The sequence below is a fragment of the Cyrtonyx montezumae genome, unplaced genomic scaffold (genome assembly GCF_038088225.1).
Source record: "Cyrtonyx montezumae isolate F1298 unplaced genomic scaffold, pur_monq_1.0 scaffold_17, whole genome shotgun sequence".
Classification (NCBI taxonomy): Eukaryota; Metazoa; Chordata; class Aves; order Galliformes; family Odontophoridae; genus Cyrtonyx; species Cyrtonyx montezumae.
The window spans coordinates 33,960,042-33,981,017 of NW_027071903.1; the positions used below are offsets into that span (position 1 = coordinate 33,960,042).

The 20,976-nt window shown below is 45.9% G+C and overlaps 1 protein-coding gene across 1 annotated transcript; it reads right to left on the reverse strand.

Moving 5' to 3' along the window:
• Positions 1-362: 362 nt before the first annotated feature.
• Positions 363-20,764, reverse strand: DPP8 (dipeptidyl peptidase 8). Its single transcript, XM_065734066.1, has 20 exons — positions 20,727-20,764; positions 18,594-18,863; positions 17,943-18,055; positions 16,846-17,019; positions 15,779-15,947; positions 14,430-14,540; positions 13,943-14,071; positions 12,101-12,162; positions 10,976-11,076; positions 9,790-9,967; positions 8,378-8,537; positions 6,928-7,007; positions 6,587-6,739; positions 5,855-5,990; positions 5,293-5,438; positions 4,885-5,031; positions 4,158-4,310; positions 2,103-2,245; positions 1,295-1,406; positions 363-721 (listed from the first exon to the last, which is right to left on the reverse strand). Exons 2-20 carry the CDS (start codon positions 18,850-18,852, stop codon positions 599-601), a joined length of 2,649 nt encoding a protein of 882 aa, XP_065590138.1. The 5' UTR covers positions 18,853-18,863; positions 20,727-20,764; the 3' UTR covers positions 363-598.
• Positions 20,765-20,976: the final 212 nt, after the last annotated feature.

A 20,976-nucleotide genomic window follows, 5' to 3' on the forward strand; every position in this document is an offset into this window, starting at 1 on the left:
CAGCTGAACCCAACCCACAATTTAAAATCTGTACAGGGCAGCTTAAAAGTGTTTCTCCTTAAAAAACAATTAGTAACCAGACAGGGGATGAGTCTACCTTGTAACCAGCTTTTCTGGAGCGAGACACATCCGTGTATGAAACATAAAAGCTACATGATGACATTCAAAGTGCAACGTACACTGTAACCAGCCAGGTAAATTCCTGCTGTGCTGTGAGACAATTTTCTAGTGTTATGGTACCAAGGAACACACTGTAAAAATACACTCATTAGATCAGAATCCTTTCCAAACGCAAAGATCTGGTGCTGTGGAGTACGTTACTTCCAGCTGCAGCTCCTCCCCCAAGAGAACACCCATGGTACTGCATTACACCACAGACACTGGATTTTATTTACACCTTAGGCTGTAAAGTTATTAGGTCATCGTCCTTTAATTTCCTATATGGCACCGAATTTACTTTAAAAAAGTGTCTCTCTGTGTATGTGTGTGTGTGTACACGTGGCAGGCACCAAAATGCAAAGTTCCATTCTATTTTCTCTAGTTTCCTATCTCCTCGTTCAGTACAGCAGCCAGCTGAGCAGAGTTGTGCAGAGGTCAGTTACATTGCCTTCAGGGCAGCAATGCGAGAGCCCAGATTCTCTTGCAGGTAATACAGTAGATGGAGTTCATAGTGCTCTCCCGACTCAGGCACCCTTATACTGTGCCTCTCCTGAGGGTAGATCTAAAACACAAAATAAAGCCATCAGTACCCACAAAAGTTTTGAGCACCAACATTTAAACCAGCCCTGGAGTTCAAAACACACACACATCATCCCCGTGCACTAGCTCTGTTTGTGCTTCAGCTACTGCATCCCCTCTCCTCTATTTCCTGAGCCTGGAGGCTGATGCTGCCTGTGCTTAGCAGGATGGGACTCCAAGCTGACCAGAGGCAGATCCTGCTTGGAGCCAGCACGTTCTGCAGCATGGTGCAGGGTACCTGGGCTACACCTGCACTGAAGCAGCAGGGTTTAATTATTTACATAAGCCTGCTCTGCTCAGACACTGTAGTACTGCTTCCAAACTGTACAACTCCTTGGGAGCAGCCTTAACTGCTCACTTACTTGAAAGCTGTTTGGTTTACTTATAAATCTCCCTTAAAAAAAAAAAACAAAAAAACAAAACAAACAGTAGGCTCAAATGCTAGTGTTTTACTCCAGAATCCCAAGCTGCCCAGCACAGACACAACACAAGCTTCAATTTGTACTCAAGGACAAAAGAACAACACATTATTTGCACATCCTGCTTCCAGCCTTACCTGCAAGTCGTATGGCTTCCCAGCTCTCACTAAAAAGCTGAGCAGAATACTAGTGTGTGCAAAGTGAACATTCTCATCCAAGAACCCATGTAGCAGCAGCAAACGGTTTGGTCTAAGAAAAGCAAGAGACAAAACATTTCTAGATAGCATCCCGAAAGTTGCCAGTCACTTCACAGTCCACAAACACTGCCTCCAAAAGAGCAAACAGTGAAAACAGCTGCACAGCTGAACACAGTGAATTGCCTGCATGGACTGCAGCTGGTCACAAACATACTCCTTCCTCCTCTATAAGCTGCTCCTGCACATGCACATCATGGTCAGACCGTCTATCTGTACATTATCTCTATTTTCAGAAGCAATTTCTATCTTGGGCAATGGCTTAACAACGTGCTCAGAACCACTGCTGGTTTTCAGCTCTTTGGCAAGAAAAGCCCACGGCCTCGGCCTGCTCTGCAGACACCTCTGTGCTGATGCAGACTGAGAGCACGCAGAAAGCATGCTGATACACTAATTTTTGTCTAGCTTACTGCGACTCTAAACTGCTAATCATATAACTGGAGATGTGTTTGTCATTTCTTTAGACACAAAAATAGTCTTAATTACAGCTAGGATGAAAGGGATTACTTGGAATGGTCTGTAATTATGCAAATGTTCATTGAAGTCTATTAAGTTCATTAGCGTTGTTTTTGTTTTAACACCAGCGTTTACGATTCCAAGATTGAATTGCCAAGAACAGGGACATAAATATCTGCCTGTGGGGTTTAAACATTCCTGCCACAAAGGGCAGAGTTTGCAGCACCACACTTACTCAGAAGGGAACTTCTCAGCCTGCATGGCCACCGAGCCCAGGTAGTAGCCCTGCTCGTTGTGCTCCGGGTGCCCCATGTAGCGCTCCGTGTACCCCGTGTCATAGAACACCCACAGCGTGACGGGCGCTCCGGCGATGGCCACCTGCAAGTTCAGCAAGGCTCTCAGCATGGGCAGGGGAAGGACAACCCTGATGTCGTGATCTGGGGATGTCCCTCCCCCCTTCGTCTCTACCCCAGCGCTCAGAATACACTTGTAAGCTCTCCTTCCAGTCCACAGCCTTCCCACAGCTCGCGTGCATCTGCCGAGTTCAGCTGTAGCCTATGTCAATGCAGCTGCTGAAAACCAGAAAGACCCTACGGACAAATGAGAAGCAACACTGAGCACATCACCTGCAGGTCCTGCTGGAGGTAACTGGACCGTGTTCAAAATGCAGAGTGCCCTGCTTTGGAGTCACCTTTTATTTCAACACTTAACAGAAACTGGGCTTGAAAGCTCCCTAGGCCTCAGCAATCCCCCCTGCATACAGAGCAAGGGTTGTGAAAAAAGACCAGTGAAAAACTAAACAAAATGAAACTCCTTCCCAGTCAAGTACCTTTAAAAATAAAAACAGAATAATCCTTAAGGACTTGTGGAAAGGAACGATCAAACCTCCTAAGAATACTGAGGTTGGATTTAGGCAAAGCAAGAGGAGCCACAAAGAGCAAACCATACTGAGAGCAGTATTCAGCTCTCACCACATCTCTGCCTCTGACGCTTGCCCAACAACAGTTTTGTCTTTATTACTACAGAGTTCCAAAGTCATGTAATCAAAAGCACTTTCTCCCAGCACCTCTCCCCACAGCCAGGTTGCTCCCCTGGCTGTTACAGAACACACTGCTACAAACTGATCTGGGAATAGATCAAGACTGCAAAGAAACCATTCTCTCAGGACAGAAGGAAGAGGTGGTGGTGGTGTTTTTCGGCAGGGTAATTTCCCCTAGTTGATTCACAGCACAAAGAGCTAAGCTGAGACAAAGCAGACACCAGTTGAGACACGTGACCTCAGATTAGTAAAGCTACAGCAGCACTGTTACATTACTGCAAGATCAAGAATCCATCAGCTCAAAGCTCTTCTGCACAGCTCCAGAGAAGTAAGACCTTCTGTGTTCAGCTGAGTGAAGAGATCCTCCTCACCTCAGCTCACTAGAAGAGACTCCCAGATGTCTCAAGAAAACTGGCCAACCTGAACTGCCCCCCTACTCCTCTCATGTCATGTTTCTTGGACACCCAAAAGCACCCTGCTTACATCAATGCAGGAAACCTCACAGACAGCACAGCACCTTCACATCAGGTCAGGATTATGTCCAGCTCATCTGGAGCTAGGATAAGCAAGCATGGTGATGATGCAGTCATACCACAGTCATTGAGGATGAAGGCTGCAAACTTGTGAGGGGAGGTGGGAAAGAGCAGCATTTAATTGTACAAATACAATTCAGTGATATGAGTCATCTCTGTTAGTACCAATTACTGGGCCTGTACAGGTAGCACCGTCTCCGTTTGAAAAGCTGAATCACCTACCTATTCCAGTACAGACTCAGTGTGAATACCAGTCCCAGACAGCCCTCAGAACCCAACAGTGACAACAGGCTAACAGAGGAAGAGCATCTCATCCCCATGCTACAGATGGAAACAAGTGCAGAGAATTCACCCAAGGTCACAAAGAACTGCAGCATCCACCGAACGTTGGTTTAAAGAGGCACAGTGATGTGTTAGAAAGCACTAGCTTTAAATTGTCAATAAATTTTAAGATCTACTTTCTGTGAAGCATCAGGTTAACCAAAGCCTGGAAGCCTAATTAGAAATACCATGGAAGGAATGTGTTCTAAAAAAGCAGTTTTCCTCTGAACTCGCCCAACCAGAAAAATCTCAAAGGAAACGGGCAAAGCACCGTGCCCTCACTTGCCTGGAGCTACTTCAGAAGTCTTTGTGCTGCGAACACCTGAGGGGGGGTTACATGATTAAGGGAAAAATTCTGTCTGCACCACCAGAATAAGTACTCAATGTACGAACATACCCTGAAGATATCTGACCTCTGCATTAAAGCCATAAGAGAGAGGTAGCCTCCGTAGGACCAGCCATGAACGCCAACACGATCCAAATCGATGAAGTCATGCTGGGACGCTAAGTAGTGCAGCCCTTCCACTTGGTCATCAATTTCTATTTGTCCCTGGGAAGAGAGAGAAGTTGTCAGTCTCAGACAAAAAGCATGTTCTGAAAGTAACCAGCTTTCATACCTTTGCTGCTTCTGTTTGTGCAGCACCCATCCACACACCAGCACTGCCCTGTCCCAGGCACATCACAGAAAGATGACTCCAACCCCTGTGAGTTGGACTCGATGATCTCTAGAGGGCCCTTCCAACCCCTACAATTCTGTGATTCTTTCCTCCTTAAGACAATAAACACATGCTAAGTCACCAGATAAAAACTGTATTTTTGGTAAGAGTCAGAGATCATAGAATGGTTTGAGCTGGAATAGACCTTCACGATCTAGTTCCCCTTACCAGGTTCCTTTACACGTGACAAGCTTGCAAACTCAAGTCCTGACATTATATCCATCCCACACTGAGCATCTTTCCTCTCTCACACTCACATTGCTCAACACCACACAGTTTCCCCCCCCAAACTACGTAGCGTTGCACAAACTATGTTGGGTCTCTATGCCACATTGGGACTTCAGCTCAGGCATGACCAGGACTCAAACCTGCCTCTGTCTGAAGAAGCAGACGCAGAGCTGCACTCACCATTTTGTATTTAAAGGCTCCTTCAAACTTCAGCCCTCGGTGGCAGGATCCCCTGTTGTCAATAACAACAACAACGTAGCCCAACGAGGCCAACGTGTTCAATCGGAAATATTTGAGTCCTTTAAATCGATTATTCACTAGCTGCACCTGGAACAGAAGAACAACAACACAGTCACCTACGTAAAGAAACCTGTTAATTCAACTGCAGACTGGTTTTATTTACTTCCCTTTCAATGTTTTAAACAGTTTTACGAAGTAGATTTTTCCAAATCCCTCCTCCCCGCTGTGGGATTCCCTCTCCCTGCCTGTGGTCTGCTATGAATTAAGCTCTCTTCCCTCAGTAAGAAGTCATTCTGTGCCATGGAAAAGAAGGGCCCACCTCAGCACTCACAAACACACTGCACTCACCTGAGGGCCTCCATAGATGAAGAGCACAGTAGGGTACTTCTTTCCAGGCTGCAGATTGTGAGGTTTGTACATCATCCCATAGAGTGTAAACCCCGTGGAGCTCTCAAAGGAGAACACTTCTGGGGGAATGTAATCAGGAAGAGGGCCTGGGAAGACACGAAGGAACAGAATGAGAGTGGAAAAACAGAAGCGTAGGAGCTGCCTCACAAAGACAGGAGCAGACACAGAACTTCTCAAGAAGCGTGTGGCCCTCCTCAGAGGCCCAGGAGCAAGCTCATTAACCTGTACTTAGCACAGAATTAAACAAGTTCACTTAACTCTGCCCTACTGATGGGCAAACATGCATTCTATAGGTTCTGTCAGTATAAACTTAGCAATTTCCACACTAAATTTCTTTGTGGTCAGTTTATACTCATTTGTCATCAAGCTGAATCACTCCTCTACTTTTTCACACGAGCATGATTTTCACAGAGAAGCCTGACTACCCACAACAGCAAATCTCAGACTAGTAGACACTGGGAAGCCTTACACTCCTTCCTGATTGTCTTCTGCAGTTTCTTACCTGCTGAATCTAAAATTGTAGCCCAGAATTCCTTTGTCCTTTGTGCTGCATCATCCTCATGTCCTGTCAGTCGGTAAAGTGACACACAGTGTGGGTTCTTCTGATTGCTGTACTTGCTGATGAACATGTCACAATCCTAGAGAGAAAAGGAACATCACCTTGAACTCCTCAGTGCAGAGGTACAGACAAAAGGTTTTTTTTTTTTCCTGTGTTTTTATCTTTTGGAAGATGTTTAGGAACCGAACGAATCCAGGAAGTCTGGGCTCTTGTGCAACGATAGACTCTGAGAAGCTGAAGTCCTCAGCAAGATTCAAGTACTAACATAACAAAACTAAAAGCAGCAATGGCATGAGGACCTTGTCATGCACTCTGCTCCATGAAGAGCAGTCGCAGCAGAACAGGTTCCTGCCCCAAATGCCTGGAACCCCTGAACACTGCCACAGACTCAACTCCTCAGAGGAGTGCTCCACAGCACACTTCAGGCAAAAAAGAGCCAGGCTCAGTTTCAAACAGTTCAAACTGGCTCCTCCTGTCTGAGCTGAGGAGCAACTTGAACTAGGAGGTCAGATCCAGTTTCCAGAGGTGGCTGTACAATACTGGAGCACACAGCACGGTGTGCTTTTGCTATATTGAAATACAGCCTTGTCTGCTGATTGGTGAAAGATATATTCAGTGATAAAACACAACACACCCAGCCAGCCCTGCCCATCCAGGCCTCGGGCAGATGGATACCTGGCTGACACAGCAGGCATGAGAGTAACCACGCTCCGTCAGTCGCTTTACTTCACCAGGATTCTTGTAGTTAACAACATACAAGTGATGTTCTAAAGGAGAATCTTTTGTGCCTTGAAAATACACCAGTTTCTTGGCTTCGTCTACGTAGATCTGTCACAAACAAAAGCAACGTATCCCTCAATATCCAGTTATTGCCAAAACAAAGCCCAGGTCTTCTTTCCTCACTAAGTCTTCTCCCCACTGCTCCTGTAATTTGGAGTTACTGTCCAGCAAATGCCAGCTGTCATCCTGCACGCCTACGTAGCTTCCACACCCATGCAGCAATAGCAGAGACTTACATTGGACCCATGTCTGCCAAGAACTTCCCACTCCCCACTGGTAATGGCAACCTCCTCTTTGATGGGGCACTTGAAGTCACCTGCAGATACAGAGATTTTACACTTGTACATTTTACAGAACACACAGCCACGATGATACTTTCCCCTTCCAAGCTGTTTTGCTAGACTAAAGCCAAAAGCAACGTGGCTTTGCAGAGGACCCATACCTTTGCCAGCTCTGCAGACAAATGTCAGGGCTGGTACTAAACATTCTGAGAGACACGTATTGAAGGATTCATGGGTGCTCTCAAACTGATACTTGGATAACTTTACTTTTTTTAAAATATTGAAAAGGGAGCAAAAGGAATCTCTGGTGTCAAAAACAGGGAATTCTGCTTCAGGCTGGGAATCAGCCCTGCTTTTATAAGATGGCTTCATCTGCCTTGGAATGAGGGAGATTTAGCAAGAAAAAGTAATTGGATACATTCATTGGAATCTAATGAACCCAATATAATGCTTTTTGGAAAAAAACCCACACCAACAATTGCACGTAACTAGGACCTACAGTAAAACGAGGTGTACTTTTTGTGCATGCAGAGCTCAGCGAGCACCTTCAGCACACAAGTAAATTAAGCATCACAGCATGAAACTGTAAATGAAAGAACACATACTGTGGAAAAAACATTCCAGGAGCTTTGTGTGCAGCTACACGCAGACTGACTGCAGCTTGGAAGCACATGGCCTTTGCATCAGTGGTTTGGGTTTTTTTGCCTGAAATTACTCTTCCTGCATTTCCACTTGCAACAGCTGTCAGTAATTTTCTCCTGCTAACATCTCTGTCTACACAGCAATACCACATTATTTCTTTAAGAGCAGACAGGAATTCTCGGAATAGTTGCCATATCATAGGCTCTGCTGCCAAGCACATATGTTTGTTTTAAAGGGACTAACAAGTGGGCCCCCTCAGACAGGGAGGCCCTCTGTGGACGTTTTTACAACGTGTTCAAACTGTGCTCTTTATCAGCCCCTCTGCTACGAGCTGCTTGTAAAGGCACACAGGAACTACGTTGGTTTCACTTCAAAAACCAAGTCTTGAACCAATGCCTATCTATCAGGTATGCTGGATCCTCATACCAGAGATAGCCATGTTATTGCTGTAATGATTAACTTCCTGCAGGCAGGAAGTAGACACAATCCCATCACTGTCAACTAAGTGCATTTCACAGTACCACAGGGAAGCCCATCTGATTTTTTGAAACTTTTACCTCCAGTCAGCAAGGAACAATCAGGGTTAAAACTAAGGCGTGCTGCATACAGAATAACCCCTGTACAATTTCAAGAGGAGTGAATGCACTGTGCTTTTCAGAAAACAACAGGACTTCCTAGTGATTCCTGCCACCTGCAAAGACATTTATTTCCTCACCAGTCAGCAGCAAATGCCCAATTAAAGCAAGAGAATAATGTCACTTACTTGGAGCAGGGAGGCCTCCAGATGACCGTTTATATTTGCTCTCCTTCAAAACTGAGACAATTCTGTACAGATGTCTGAATCCTGTTTTACACTCAGAGGCAAAAATGAACTCTATCTCATCTTCATGGGTTTGAGGGAAAACATAGAAGATATCATGGATCTGTGGAGTCAGAACAGTGGGTTGGTGTCATCAGCAGGACTCTGGCACTGAAGTCACACGAATGTACCTCTAACTGCCCAGCACAGGTCACAGCAGCAGGCTGCAGCACAGCGTCCCTTACTGGCAGAACAAATAATGCCTAAGAGCCAGGAGGTGTCTGCAAACAGCAGCCACATGCTGCACAGCTCCAGGCTTCTGGACAGCCTAAATCCTAAATCCTGGCCACAGAACGAATTAAGTTCTTTGGCACTTGACCTTCCAGCTTATTTACAGAGGTGGATCCAGCTCTGCAGACAGTATCCCAGAGCCAATCAAAGTAAGACAGGCTTTGGTGGTCACCTCTGCCCAGTGCTGTCTAGAAGCCCATAAAGAAAGGGTTATTTATAGAAAGATGAACTGACATCATCTTCCCAGTCATAAAGATGCAAGCTCTTGCTTCAAGTGGCAATCTTTTGAAGCATCAGAAGCACTTACATACACAGTATGTGCTGCCAGTCAAAAACATCTCCACCCAGAGAAATAACAGAGAAAGAACAGCGTACTGCACCATCCTGAAACCACGCACACAACTACTAAAAAGAAAGCACAGTATTACAGAGCACTCACTGTACAGAAATCATTCACCGGATGACTCTGTGCCCACACCCTCTGCTGAAAGATGCAACTACCCACCAGTGACTGACACCCTCAGGCTCTCCTGCACCCTAGTACACCCCCAGCAGGATGCCATTTTGGAGATATTGATCTGCACAAACACAGACAGCGTTCCTTTTTACAGTGTGAGCACAGCACACCAGTGTCCAGTCCCAGGAATACCTCCATGAACATTACACAGGAGTCCATTTCACCAGAATATGTGTGGCTAAGGAGGATTTTCAGTGACTGTTACCAGACTCTTGAGACATGTTCTCCACTATCATCTAGTGATATCTTCATTGGTTGAAGAATACTTCACTTGCTGGGACTGCTTCTGGTGAAGAACTGCACAAAGAAGCTGGAGGAGCTCAGTGGGTAACACAGTGGGAATGGGGCTACCCTGGAATACCAGGGGGCCTCAAGCAAAGCAGCTCTGCTTTCACATCACACACCCTTTTGTCCTCTGCACGTTGTGAGTCCTTTACAGCAGCTCTCTGCTAGGAACAGGCACAGAGCTTGCACAACAGGAACACTCTCCTCGTCAGCACAGCAACATCTACATGGCAGGGGTCTTTAAAAACAAACTGTTGTACAAGGCTGAAATTCACATTCTTACATTTATCCATATGTCTGTTGTCTCCTCATAAATAATTAAAGGCGTAACAGAATCTGGTACAGCGTCGATAAGTTTCTGTCTTTCCATTGCATCATCTTCTACTGGGATGAATAATGCAGGAGGGATCAAGGCTATCTGCAGCCGAGTCTGGGAACGATCCAGTAGGATGGACCAGATGCTGTTGAGAAGACAGATATTGGAGAAAATAACATACAGCAATGAACACTAGAGAGATCTGAAAAACCTCAGAAGAAGCACACTGCCACTAGGCATTTGGGGGAGTGGAGAACGTTCAACTTCAGATTAAGTAAAAAAGCCACATGTAAAATGTCACCCACAAAAACAAATCTCTTCCATAACTATTTCACTTCATTTCAATATTGCATAAGCACTGGTGGTTGAAAAGTTTAATTAATTCTATTCCCCCAAATTTGGATCGTGCTTTAAAGGAGAGAGAGAAGAGAAAAATCAGAGGGAATAACAAAGAAGAAAAATAACTGATGTTTCAGGATACTCATCAAAATATGAATGCTTTAAATAATAATCCTGCAAAAAAGCAAGACAATGGAACAAATGTGTCCCTGCATTTCTTCCACATTTGAAAAAAAACAAAAAAAGGAAAAAAGTGAAACCTTTAGATTCAAGAACTGGAGAAGTGCAATTCTGGAGAAGCTTCTGGTGAGTTAGAAACACTGTACTACATCATCTGCAGGGTTAAAAATGACATGCAAATGTAAGTAGCACTTACAGCAGGTTTTCTGATCAGTAAGTCTGCTCAGCAAGGATGGTCCAGTGGTTAGGGCACTAGCCTAGGGGACCTGGGCTCGTTTCTCTCCTCAGCCATAGACTTCCTGAGTGACTGTGGCAAGTCATTTAGCCTCTCTGGGCCTCAGTTCCCCATCTGTAAAATGGGGATAATAGCACTGCACTCTCTCTCACAGGGATGCTGAGAGGACACATACATCAAAGGCTGTGAGTGCCCATTCCTGAAGCAGTAGGGCCAGGTGTCAGAGAAGGAGATAAGGACTGTTGGGCTTTGGAGAAGTTGCTTCCTTTATACAAATGTCTTTGTAGCAATGCAAAAACGAAAGAAGGCTTAAGTCTGAGGAAGACAAAGACCACTACACCCTGCTTCTAACTGCATTGCCCCAAACCCCCTAAGCAGAGACAGGATTAACATACGCACTGTTTTCCTTCTGGCGTCCACCCAGCTCTAGCAATGTACTCTACTCCTTCAAAGAGGATCTCGAACGGCTGAACTAGCTCCTTATCCACAACATCTGCAATCTGTTGACAAAGGAGTGATTCAGTGACACTGAGATGAACCCACACAACCAGTTTTCATGCACGATCAGAGTCTGCACACAGAAGACTTTTTCTGTGCAGCCTATGCAGTTTAGATTGTTCAGTCTTTTCAACGCAGGGGATTCACCCCACCTGGAGTCAGAGACCAGAATAGTAGTAGAGCAGCTCATCACCAGCACAGCAAGGGCTGGGATTCAGGGAATACAGATTCTCCTCACAAATCAATCACATCTTGAATAAGTCACCTGCATGATCAGTTTCCCCATGTAAAACACAAAGGGAAGGCGATTTGTACCAAGCTGTTTTGTCCAGTGTTTTTGTTACTATCTGTTGAACATTCTGCACAGCATCCAGTTATCAATATGGTTCTAACTGATATGCAGCTCTGCAGGTTGTCCCTGCTGGGACAAATCACAGTGGTACCCTACGGGTCCTGACTGCTTCCCCTGACTGCTGGCTAGCATCAGCATCACTGTCCCAGCAGGTGAGTGCTGATGAGTTGAAGCAGCTCAGGAGCAGAGAGGATCCCAACAGTGAACAGAGATTACTGTATCTGTTTGTAAGATTAATTTCCCAACTGTCCAAAGACCTTGGACTGGCCTGTGGAAATTTCTGCATTTGCTCAAAATTCCTGGAGTGAAAGCAAAGTTCATCTCTCTCCACATGTTCATGCTTTTATAAGGTGATAAATTCTCTTTGAAATCAATTTTTTCCATTATCTGCAGCCAACAAATCAAGATATCTATCATATAAGAAAGTCTAACCATTCACACCTAAAATACTCTGCTCTGCAGCTGACTACATCAAACAATCCTTGTCAAATACTGTCAAGCACACAGACACCAAGTATCTGCAAGAAACAAGCCAAGTGCACGGCCTCCAGAGGTAAGCCATTAAGCTAACACGACCAAGAAAGTTTGTTTATACTGAAACGGAAAGTGATTTTTACCAAAAAGAGTCACAGAAATCAAATTTATTTAGGAAACAAGTGGAACGTGGAACTTACTCTTCCTTCTGCATTGATCACCACTTCAGATATCTTGAAAGTGACCTTTGGATTTGCTGTACCTATGAAAACAGATGTTAGCAGTCAGGCACCAACTGTTTGCTTCCAAGAGGGCAGGCCTGAACTGTGCATTACTGGGCTGTTATTTGTACAGAACTGGAACAGGCAAAGAGCAGAATGCTCTTTGATCTAATAGCCTACTTGCACACATGAGAGAACCAGGCAGGGAAAAGAGACTACAGACACAAAGCAGAACTGGTGGATGTAATCCCACAAACAGCTCTGATCAAGAGCCACACTACTGTCAGTCAGTTTTCTCTCCCACAGACCAAGCATGCACGTACTACCTGGAAGTAAAAGCTCAGGAGTGATTAGGATAGCAGAGCAAGCTTCAGTTTACTGTTCAGCTGATACTGCTGGATACAAAGTGGAGGAATACTTTTCTGTGCTGAACAATGAAAACCAACCTAACTCTACACAAAGCCTGAACAAGGCAGTTGTACAGCACCTGCAGTGCTGAGTGCTGGGGCCTGCTTCACAGCAGAGGTGAAGTATAAAAAATTAAGTTGTGTCAATCTCAGGAGCCCTATCCAGCAGCTTCCGCATACTTTCAATATTCTCAGTGCTTCTGTGAGGTATTTCCAACTCATCAACTCATCTGTACACAAAAACTGGAGCACTGAGGTGAAATGACATGCTTTAAGCCACAGTGCTGGCCTGCTGAAGTACTCACCTTCTCCCTGGTAACACTCCACCCCAAACTTTGCCCTTATAACAACTCCAAAAAAGAGCTATTGCCTGTGTGGCTCTGACTGGAAACTGAGGCCAGAGATTAGAACACTGTCTGTTTGTTTTTTCAAAGGCATTTAGCTTCGGTTGCCTGATTTTCCTAAGCTGCTTAGATTCAGCACTTAATAAAAGTATAATAAAACACCCTCAGAAATCTAAGTGTACACTAGACTGGAAAACATGAAGTCACTTCTTGCTTTGCAAGCTAACATGGCCTTCCCTGCTCCTTACAAGAGCAGCAAATCAGAATCATAAGCAGAAAACTTTTGCCAAAGGACTAGGAAATCTACAAGGCTGATAACACCAAGATAAAAAGATTTTGGGAGTAAGGAAAAAAATGAACTGCTTTCACAACGTGATCAACACGCCCTGCTAAAACAGCAGCGAAACCTCAGAAGAGCCAGGGTCAGCTTGTTCCAGCCTGCCCTATACACCTGGCACACCACAGCAAAGTGCTCAGCACGTCTGCCTGAGTCTCATTTGCCCACTTCCAGCAGCACTCCACTTGATACGCTTCAAGCCTGCCCTCCCTCCTTCACTGCTGAAGCCATCATACACCGTTTGAAAATGACAGCACAGGCTTTCCCTGGTGGCCTGTAAGGGAACAATTTTCCAAGTCTAAAAACACTCACAGAGATCAGAGTCCCTTAGAACTACCAGGGCACTGCCAGCAGCAAGCAGAACGCCTCGCCCTGAAAAAACCCAAATGCTATCATTCTGCAGCTATCCCCTCAGAGACACCAGGCTGTAACAGGAACCTCCTTCTCTGTGCCAGGATCTGAGACAGCAGCTCCAAAATAGTGACCATCAGGTAAGGTTTCTGCCAACTTCTGAGGGGCCTGGACTGAGCTCTTGGTAACCTCATGGCTGGAAAATCAACACAGGCACCAGTGACTAATCAAACCTCCAGGGCAGAAGTTTTTCCACACGCATTTCCACTGACTGACTGCATGTCATGCCTACAACAACCTGCTGCTCTACCACCAGCGAAAGGCAAATGGAATGAAACAAGCATCTCCCAGAAACAGAGCTGCACTGTCATCCGGGTCTCACCAGTTTTGGGGTACCGGAAGGAATCTGTTCTTCTTGTCTCCAACATGGGCGATGTGACATGAATAATTTCCACCTCTGTCTCATCATTTTCTTCATAGAGAATTCGAAGAACTTTACCCCCATTCAGTGCTGGAAAGGAATTAACATTTCCTGATCAGAGCAATCCTCAAAATTGGTTACTGCAGACACCTGTGCTCTCCCAGGAGAACATGCAGGTTGAAAGGGTGAAGGAATGTCTGTGGTTCCTGCTTCATTACACAAAATAACACACAAGTCTCTTGCAATTCCTAACACTGCTGTGAGAAAGTCTCTTCCCCCAGTAACCTGGGCTAACCTTAACACACCCACCACTGCAGACTCTTACAGCTCAAAAAGAGCTACAAAGTTCCAGTCCCAGGAAGAGACAAGAAGAAATAACTTTCCCTGGACAGCACAGCAAGGGGCCACTACTTGTGCCTGTCAGACACACTGCACCCAGCACACTCACTTGGCTCTGCCTTGGGACACCACCAATAGCCAGTGTATCTGTCAAACTCCTCCTGCAGCACAAAAGTAGCCACGCCAGCAGACTTTGGATCCTCCTCCAGGTTGGCAAGTTCTCAAAAAAAAAAAAAAAGAGACACAAAAGAATTAGTTCATGATGTACTGCAGAATCAAATCAGTTCTGCATCATCCCAAACACGGCCTGTGTTCAACCTCTGGGGAACAATTACATGATAGTAAATCTGCCTTCTCAGCAGAATTGCTTTCTGCTTCCACCCCATTCTGCTGATTTATTTGGGGAAGATCTAATCCTCCCAGACACAGCAGCCTCTTTGAGGAAAGGAAAGCCTCATCCTCCTTTCTTACTCCTACCCAATTAGTCTCTCAATTTTCCATGTACTCATCCAAGAAAGAGAACGCTCTCCCTACCTGAGCTCAGTGAACTGGAACACGTTTTAAGAAAATCAAAGCAAAAAAACTCTGAGAACTGACACCGAAAGTACCAACATTCAGAAAAAACTACCAGCATTTCATTCACTGTACAGACTGAAAGTAACAGACTTACATAACATCTCAACCCCATCCATAGGGCTTCAATATTTTTCCTGTTACCCTGGAGGTAACTTAGCAGCACTCCATAAATAATTGTCATCTGAGAAGGAGTCATTGCTACAGTTTATTTTTAATGTACTTACATAACATTCTAATAACTAACTTTTAGATAAGTTCAAGTATTATTATAAAGCATCAAAAATGTTGATTTGGTTTAAAATGAAACAACAGTTTAAAGACAGGAGGCGTGCTTCAATTGCAAAATGCAATGGATTTTAAGAAGTGGTTCATCCACAGTTTTCCATTCTCCTTCCTCTAGGATACATGTCTAAAACAGATATGGAGAGGGTAAGGAGCCCAGATCTACGTGACTGAGTACGAGGGCACCAGCAGAAGCCACAGTGCTATTCAGAAACCATCTATATTGCCTCTAAAAAGCCCTGCAGCCTGACTTCACTGGCAGAAACTTTCCTCCAGTTCTATTCCACCCACAGCTACACCACACAAAAATGACTGTTCTGGTACATAAAAAAAAATTGTGATTCAGGAGAAAGCTTTCCATATGTATTCAACAAATAATTAAACTTGTCAGATGCTGGTTTTCCCAGTGAAATTGGGAAAAGAAATATCCTGCAGTATTTGCTCTGGAGGATACCTACAGAACACAACAGTCAAATCCAGATGAAGCAAACAGTTGCCACTCCCTCAGATTTCAGAAGAAAACCTAGTGTCACTACTTAATTCAGTACAGCAAGAACAAGTGCAGAGGAGGTGCAGAGATTTTAATTCAGGATGAATTACCATTGTGCACAAATGTTAGCCTCCTTTCCTCTCTGGTTTCTATATTAGATATCCAGATGTCATTGCTATGGATAAAGGCAATCCAATTTGGATCAGCTGGACAAAGCTTGGGATCCATCCGGATATTTGGACAACTGGTCTCCACCAGAATGGGCCTTAAAGGCTGTTGCTGATTGACAGAAGAAACAAAAGAACAGTAAGTAATGAGACAGTAACTGAACAGGATTAGCAGAAGGTCTCCACAACCACAGTAACATGCTTGCTGACTTCAAACATGCAGGTTTACAAGAGAACAGTCTATACAAATCCAGAACAGAAAAATATCAGCAGATACTTTTACAGAAAGAGTTGTGCTTCCACCATGTTGCACAATTCCACCAGGACCTCTTCCACCAGTGCTGAGGAATAACTACAGATGAGAAGGCAGCTTGCCTACAGAAGCCTGGCACTCCCTAAAAATGGACAGGCAGAACAGACAGTAATCTTGTTCTCCAAAAACAACTCGAGATACAGTAAATTCCACTGAACAACTGGGTTGGACAAACATTGAGCATCTGTTGTATCAGCAAGAAATGGTTTCAGCTTTGAAGTCCAGCACAAGCAAAGAGTAACTGTTCACAAAGTTCTACAGCCAAATCTTGTAACACATACAGCACTGACTGCTGAACAGTGACCTCTAAACCACAGCATGTGAACAAAAGCTGCCTCTGTGACTCCCAGGTACATGAAAGAGCAGAGAGCATCACAGACTTCATGTCCCTTTTTATTGGCAATACCACTTAAAAAAAAAATCAGAAAATCTAGTGACTTGCCTTGCCACCACAGTTTCTACCATTTCTTTTTATTTCTCCATCCAAGTTTCTATAGTCATGGCAATGCATCCCTAAGGAGGACTTCTCCACGTTTCGAGGCTGGTCAGGGCTGCCTGCCCCTCCAGAGCAGCAGTAACTTGCCATGCCAGTACAGCAACAACTGATGCTCACACTGCCTTCACTACAAAGCCAAGGAGCTTCTAGCCAGAGGCAGGAAGTACTGTGTAAGACAGACAGAGAGATGAAGAAACTCACAGTGAATCCATGAGGGCCTCCATCTTTCACGTGATAAATTCCACTCCCAGCCTGAAACAGAAAGGTGCCACTTTCTCGGTGGTAATCATAGGACGCAATCCCAACGGTGCCGATTCGCTTCCTTTCCCGTAGCAACTCCTCTTCCCTAGAGTACATCCCATAGTCCAGGAGGGCCTGAATGCGGGCACAGAAGCAGAATCAACACCTCTGCTCTGCATTTCTTACAATACTGTCAGAGCATCTCTGCATTCCTGGCTTCCAGGACCAGATGGCTGTGCAGACACCCTCCTCCTCCAGAATCCTGCTGACAGCCAGGAGCCCACTCCTGTTTGTGTTTCTGCTGTGAGAACCTTTAGGTGCAGTCCTTGACCGGATCCCACAGAACTGGGAACCTGAGTGCAACCTCTCCCTTAGCAAGGCTGGCATTATTTTCAATGCACACTGGTATGAGAAAGATCAGACAAAAGGTCTATTATTTCTAGAATGAGTAGGACAGCCTTCGCTAACTTCTGCAGATATGCAGTGCCTGGTCTAGTGGGAGGAAAGCACAGCATGAAATTTATGTCTGGCTGACAACCTCAGGAAATAACATGGGGAAACAACACACCTAATTCCACACAGGAAATGCCCTGCCTCCTCGAACCTGCTATAGTGCATGGGGGACTCGTGCAGCTTGTTTTGCACGAGGTGAGAAGGGGATGCACGTCCTTGAGTGGAAAAGAGATGCCTTGCTTCAGCATGAGTCACAGAGCCACTGACAGTCAGGGGGACCCACTGCTTCCCCCTGCAAGACAGTGATTAACGGAGACTACAGGCTCCTTCAGCAACGCCTAGGATCTCACAGCAGGGAATCTGATGCAGATTAGCACTTGCAATCTCTGTTGGCAGAGAAATCAACCTGTACACACAGCTTTCATAGGCACGCAGGCTCTAACTCCAAAAACTGATGAGAAGATCGTGCTCGTTTTTGAGATGGTTGCAGAGTTCACCAAATCCAAGGAGAAGCTTAAAACATTGAAATTCACAGTAACGGGTTATAGGTGCAACCTCAAAGCCTTGCTGTGTTGCTAAGATGCGAGAAAGAAACCAGGACCCACCGGAAAAAGATCCAGGAGAGGCTTCCAGGAAAGCAGCAGGGCAGCAGCTTTGTTTATGGTTTTTGGAATTTCAGAGTAGAAGAGCGTGTTCTCCCGATTCTCCCCAGACATTGCTGTTGTCAAAAAGAAAAACAAAGAGAAGTATATTAGCTTTCTGTTAATACTTCACATGCTCTCAGAAGATGCTGAGAAACAGTTTCACAGGCCTTCCTACCACTGACAGCCTCTACAGTGCAGCCTTGCACTGAGAAGGCCCTGCTTCTCAGAAACATAAGTCACAGAGAAAGCAGGGAACAAAGAACTACAGTCAGGCTTACCACACGCTGCTCGAAGAATAACCTCATCCTGTTCAAGGTCGGGGATCTTTTTATTTTGTGAGCTTTTAAATTCAAAAAGGTCTGTTCTGTTACTTCCACTGGCTGGAATTCAGCACAGCGCAGCTTATGTCTCAAAGATGATGCACGTTTAGGAAGGTTTGAATGCCCCTCTCCTGCTCATCTCTCTCAGTGCTACTCAGATTTCTGATAGCTCTTGCCAAGGCACATGGGGACCAACCCAGAGGGAATCAGGTGTGTGCTGAGGAACAGACAAATCCAAACAACCTCCGCAGTGACTGTTTAGTCAAGACACAAGCTGTGCCAGCAAACTCACCAAGGTAGTAAATCCTATCAGAATGAGGTCCTTCAGGATCATTTTTCTTAACAAATGTGAAGTCGTGTGGGGCTTTTGCCATCATATACCCATGATACTTTCGTGTATCTGTGAGCAGTTTCCGAAGCTGGCTCCAGGAATGTCTTTCTACATAGAAAGGTTCTGGTTTTGGCTGCTCCTCTCTCTGTACCTGCTCCTCACAGCCCGCAGTTTCAAAGACTTCAAGGCTTGGCTGTTCAGTTTCCATGGCTGCTGCCATGTTGCATGTTTCTGTAAAAGGAAAAAATACCAGAGGGTCAGCACTCCTTTCCAGCCAACATTCATGGCAGATTCCCACAACACAACACAGCAAAAGCGCTATGAGAAACCTGTTATTTCATGTAGGAAAACCTGAAAGGAAAAGGACAGATCTCTGCAATGGAAAACTGGCTGCCACTGGTCAGCCTCTCATAACAGGGCTAACAGTTTCATAGATCCACACAGACTTACTGCTGTCTGCCTCTTTACCGTAACATCTCTCAGCTGCTCAGTTCATGAAGGGGACAAATCCTTCCCTGTTAAGCTCATACTTCATTCTTCCACCCTGTGAATGTCATGAATATCTCAGCACACAGATATCAGAATAAAGGCTGATTAGGACTGTATCAAGGGCTAGGACAACCTACTGCCTAGTGGACACAGAATTAGCAGCTGATTTTGAACCAACTGGCCCTGGACAACCATCATTCTCCTACAAATTTTCCTTTCAAAGAAAGCTGTGAAGGGTCTAGCAATGCCATCACTATATCATCTACAAGCATAGCATTACGAATTCTGAATAGATGAGATTCTGCCAAAAGCACGAGGCCATACTGGAAGGTGACACAGTGAAATGAGCCTTTTCCAAACTGACTGATCTGCAGCATAAGTCTTATCCTCCTGAACAGGAGGTTCAGTGAGCAGATATTTCCTCCTGAAGGTAGCCGTGCTTTACAAAGTATATCTAAGCTAGACAAAACAGCCCAGAGATATGGCAGTGGGAAACCATAAATCCAAGATCTGTGTGCAGCTCCAAAAGGAACCCATCTATAAACTCCTACACATAACTCATTAACAGAGACATCAAGGCGTGAGGACTGTCAATCCCCAAAAGGAGTTTGTTTTTTCTATATATAAAATGGAAAGGCTGCACAACTGTTTGACACACTGCTATAGAGCAGGCATAGCTTGCTGGACTGAGCTTGCTAAAGATGCTAATAAGAAAAACAAACCTGGATTCAGCAAACAAGCACTAAAGGAGCAAAGAATTTCAAGGCACAGGCTCGGCCAGCACAGCTACCAGGAGACAGAACTCTTTGATGGACCAGCTTCTCCTGCTTCAATTCACATATGAGAGGAAGAGACTACATGCAACTTTATAACACAAAACACTGAAAGTAGAGCAGGGTAAGTCTCAATCAAAAGCTTGTTTTCAATTCTGCAAATCCAGACACAACAAAGGGAGGCACTTCCACTGTCTGAGATGTTTACAACACAAAAATAGATTAAAATGTATACCTTGTGACACTGAAAGGCAATCCCAGTCCCACACACAGCACAGTGCTCTGCTCAGTCTGAGCTAAACACTGTGCATTAGGCTTCAAATCTGAGTCAAAAGAACTTTCACCTATTTCACAGAATTCCAACAAAGAAAAATCTCCTTTCTCCACCTACACGCGGATGCCGGTATGCCTCAACCTGACCTACTTCTCAGACACTCCTCCCAAGAAAAGAAACGGGAAACAAAGAGCAGCAGCATTAAGCAACCTGGCACGAACAGCAAAGGGACGTCAGCCCGGGGTTAACGCGGGGACCTCCCCGAGATCGCCGCTGCCTCGTTCTGCCGCGCAACGCATCGCATGGCCCCTCCGGGTGGGCTCCAGCACCGCCAACACCGCAGGGCTGTGCCGGAGGGGCAGGCGGGCTCCGAGCGGGGCGCACAGCCAAGAGCCCGCCCCCGCGGCCGGAGGAAGAGAGCAAAGCCCACCCGGGGAGGAGCCCACCCAACACCGGGCGCGGCAGGCAGACAACGGGCCGGGCCGCCCGGGGACAAGTCTCCCACCTCCTCCAGGCCCGGCGTCCCCCCTCCCGGTCCCGCCCGGCCCCGCTACTCACGGCGCTCCGCGGCGGCGACGCTGCACGGCCGCCCCGCCGGGCGCTTCCGCTTCCGCCAGGTGGGCCGCCGTGCTGCCCGGCCGCGCAGCGCGCCCCCAAGCGGCGCGGAGGAAACGACACAGCTGCGGGCGGGGCCGCGCCGGGAGCAGCGGGGGCGGCAGAGCGCCACCTGCCGGCCGGGAGGACGAGGCCGCGCGGCGGACGTTGGCACGCAGAGGTCGAAAAGGGCGATTTCGGCGGGAAGCAGCTG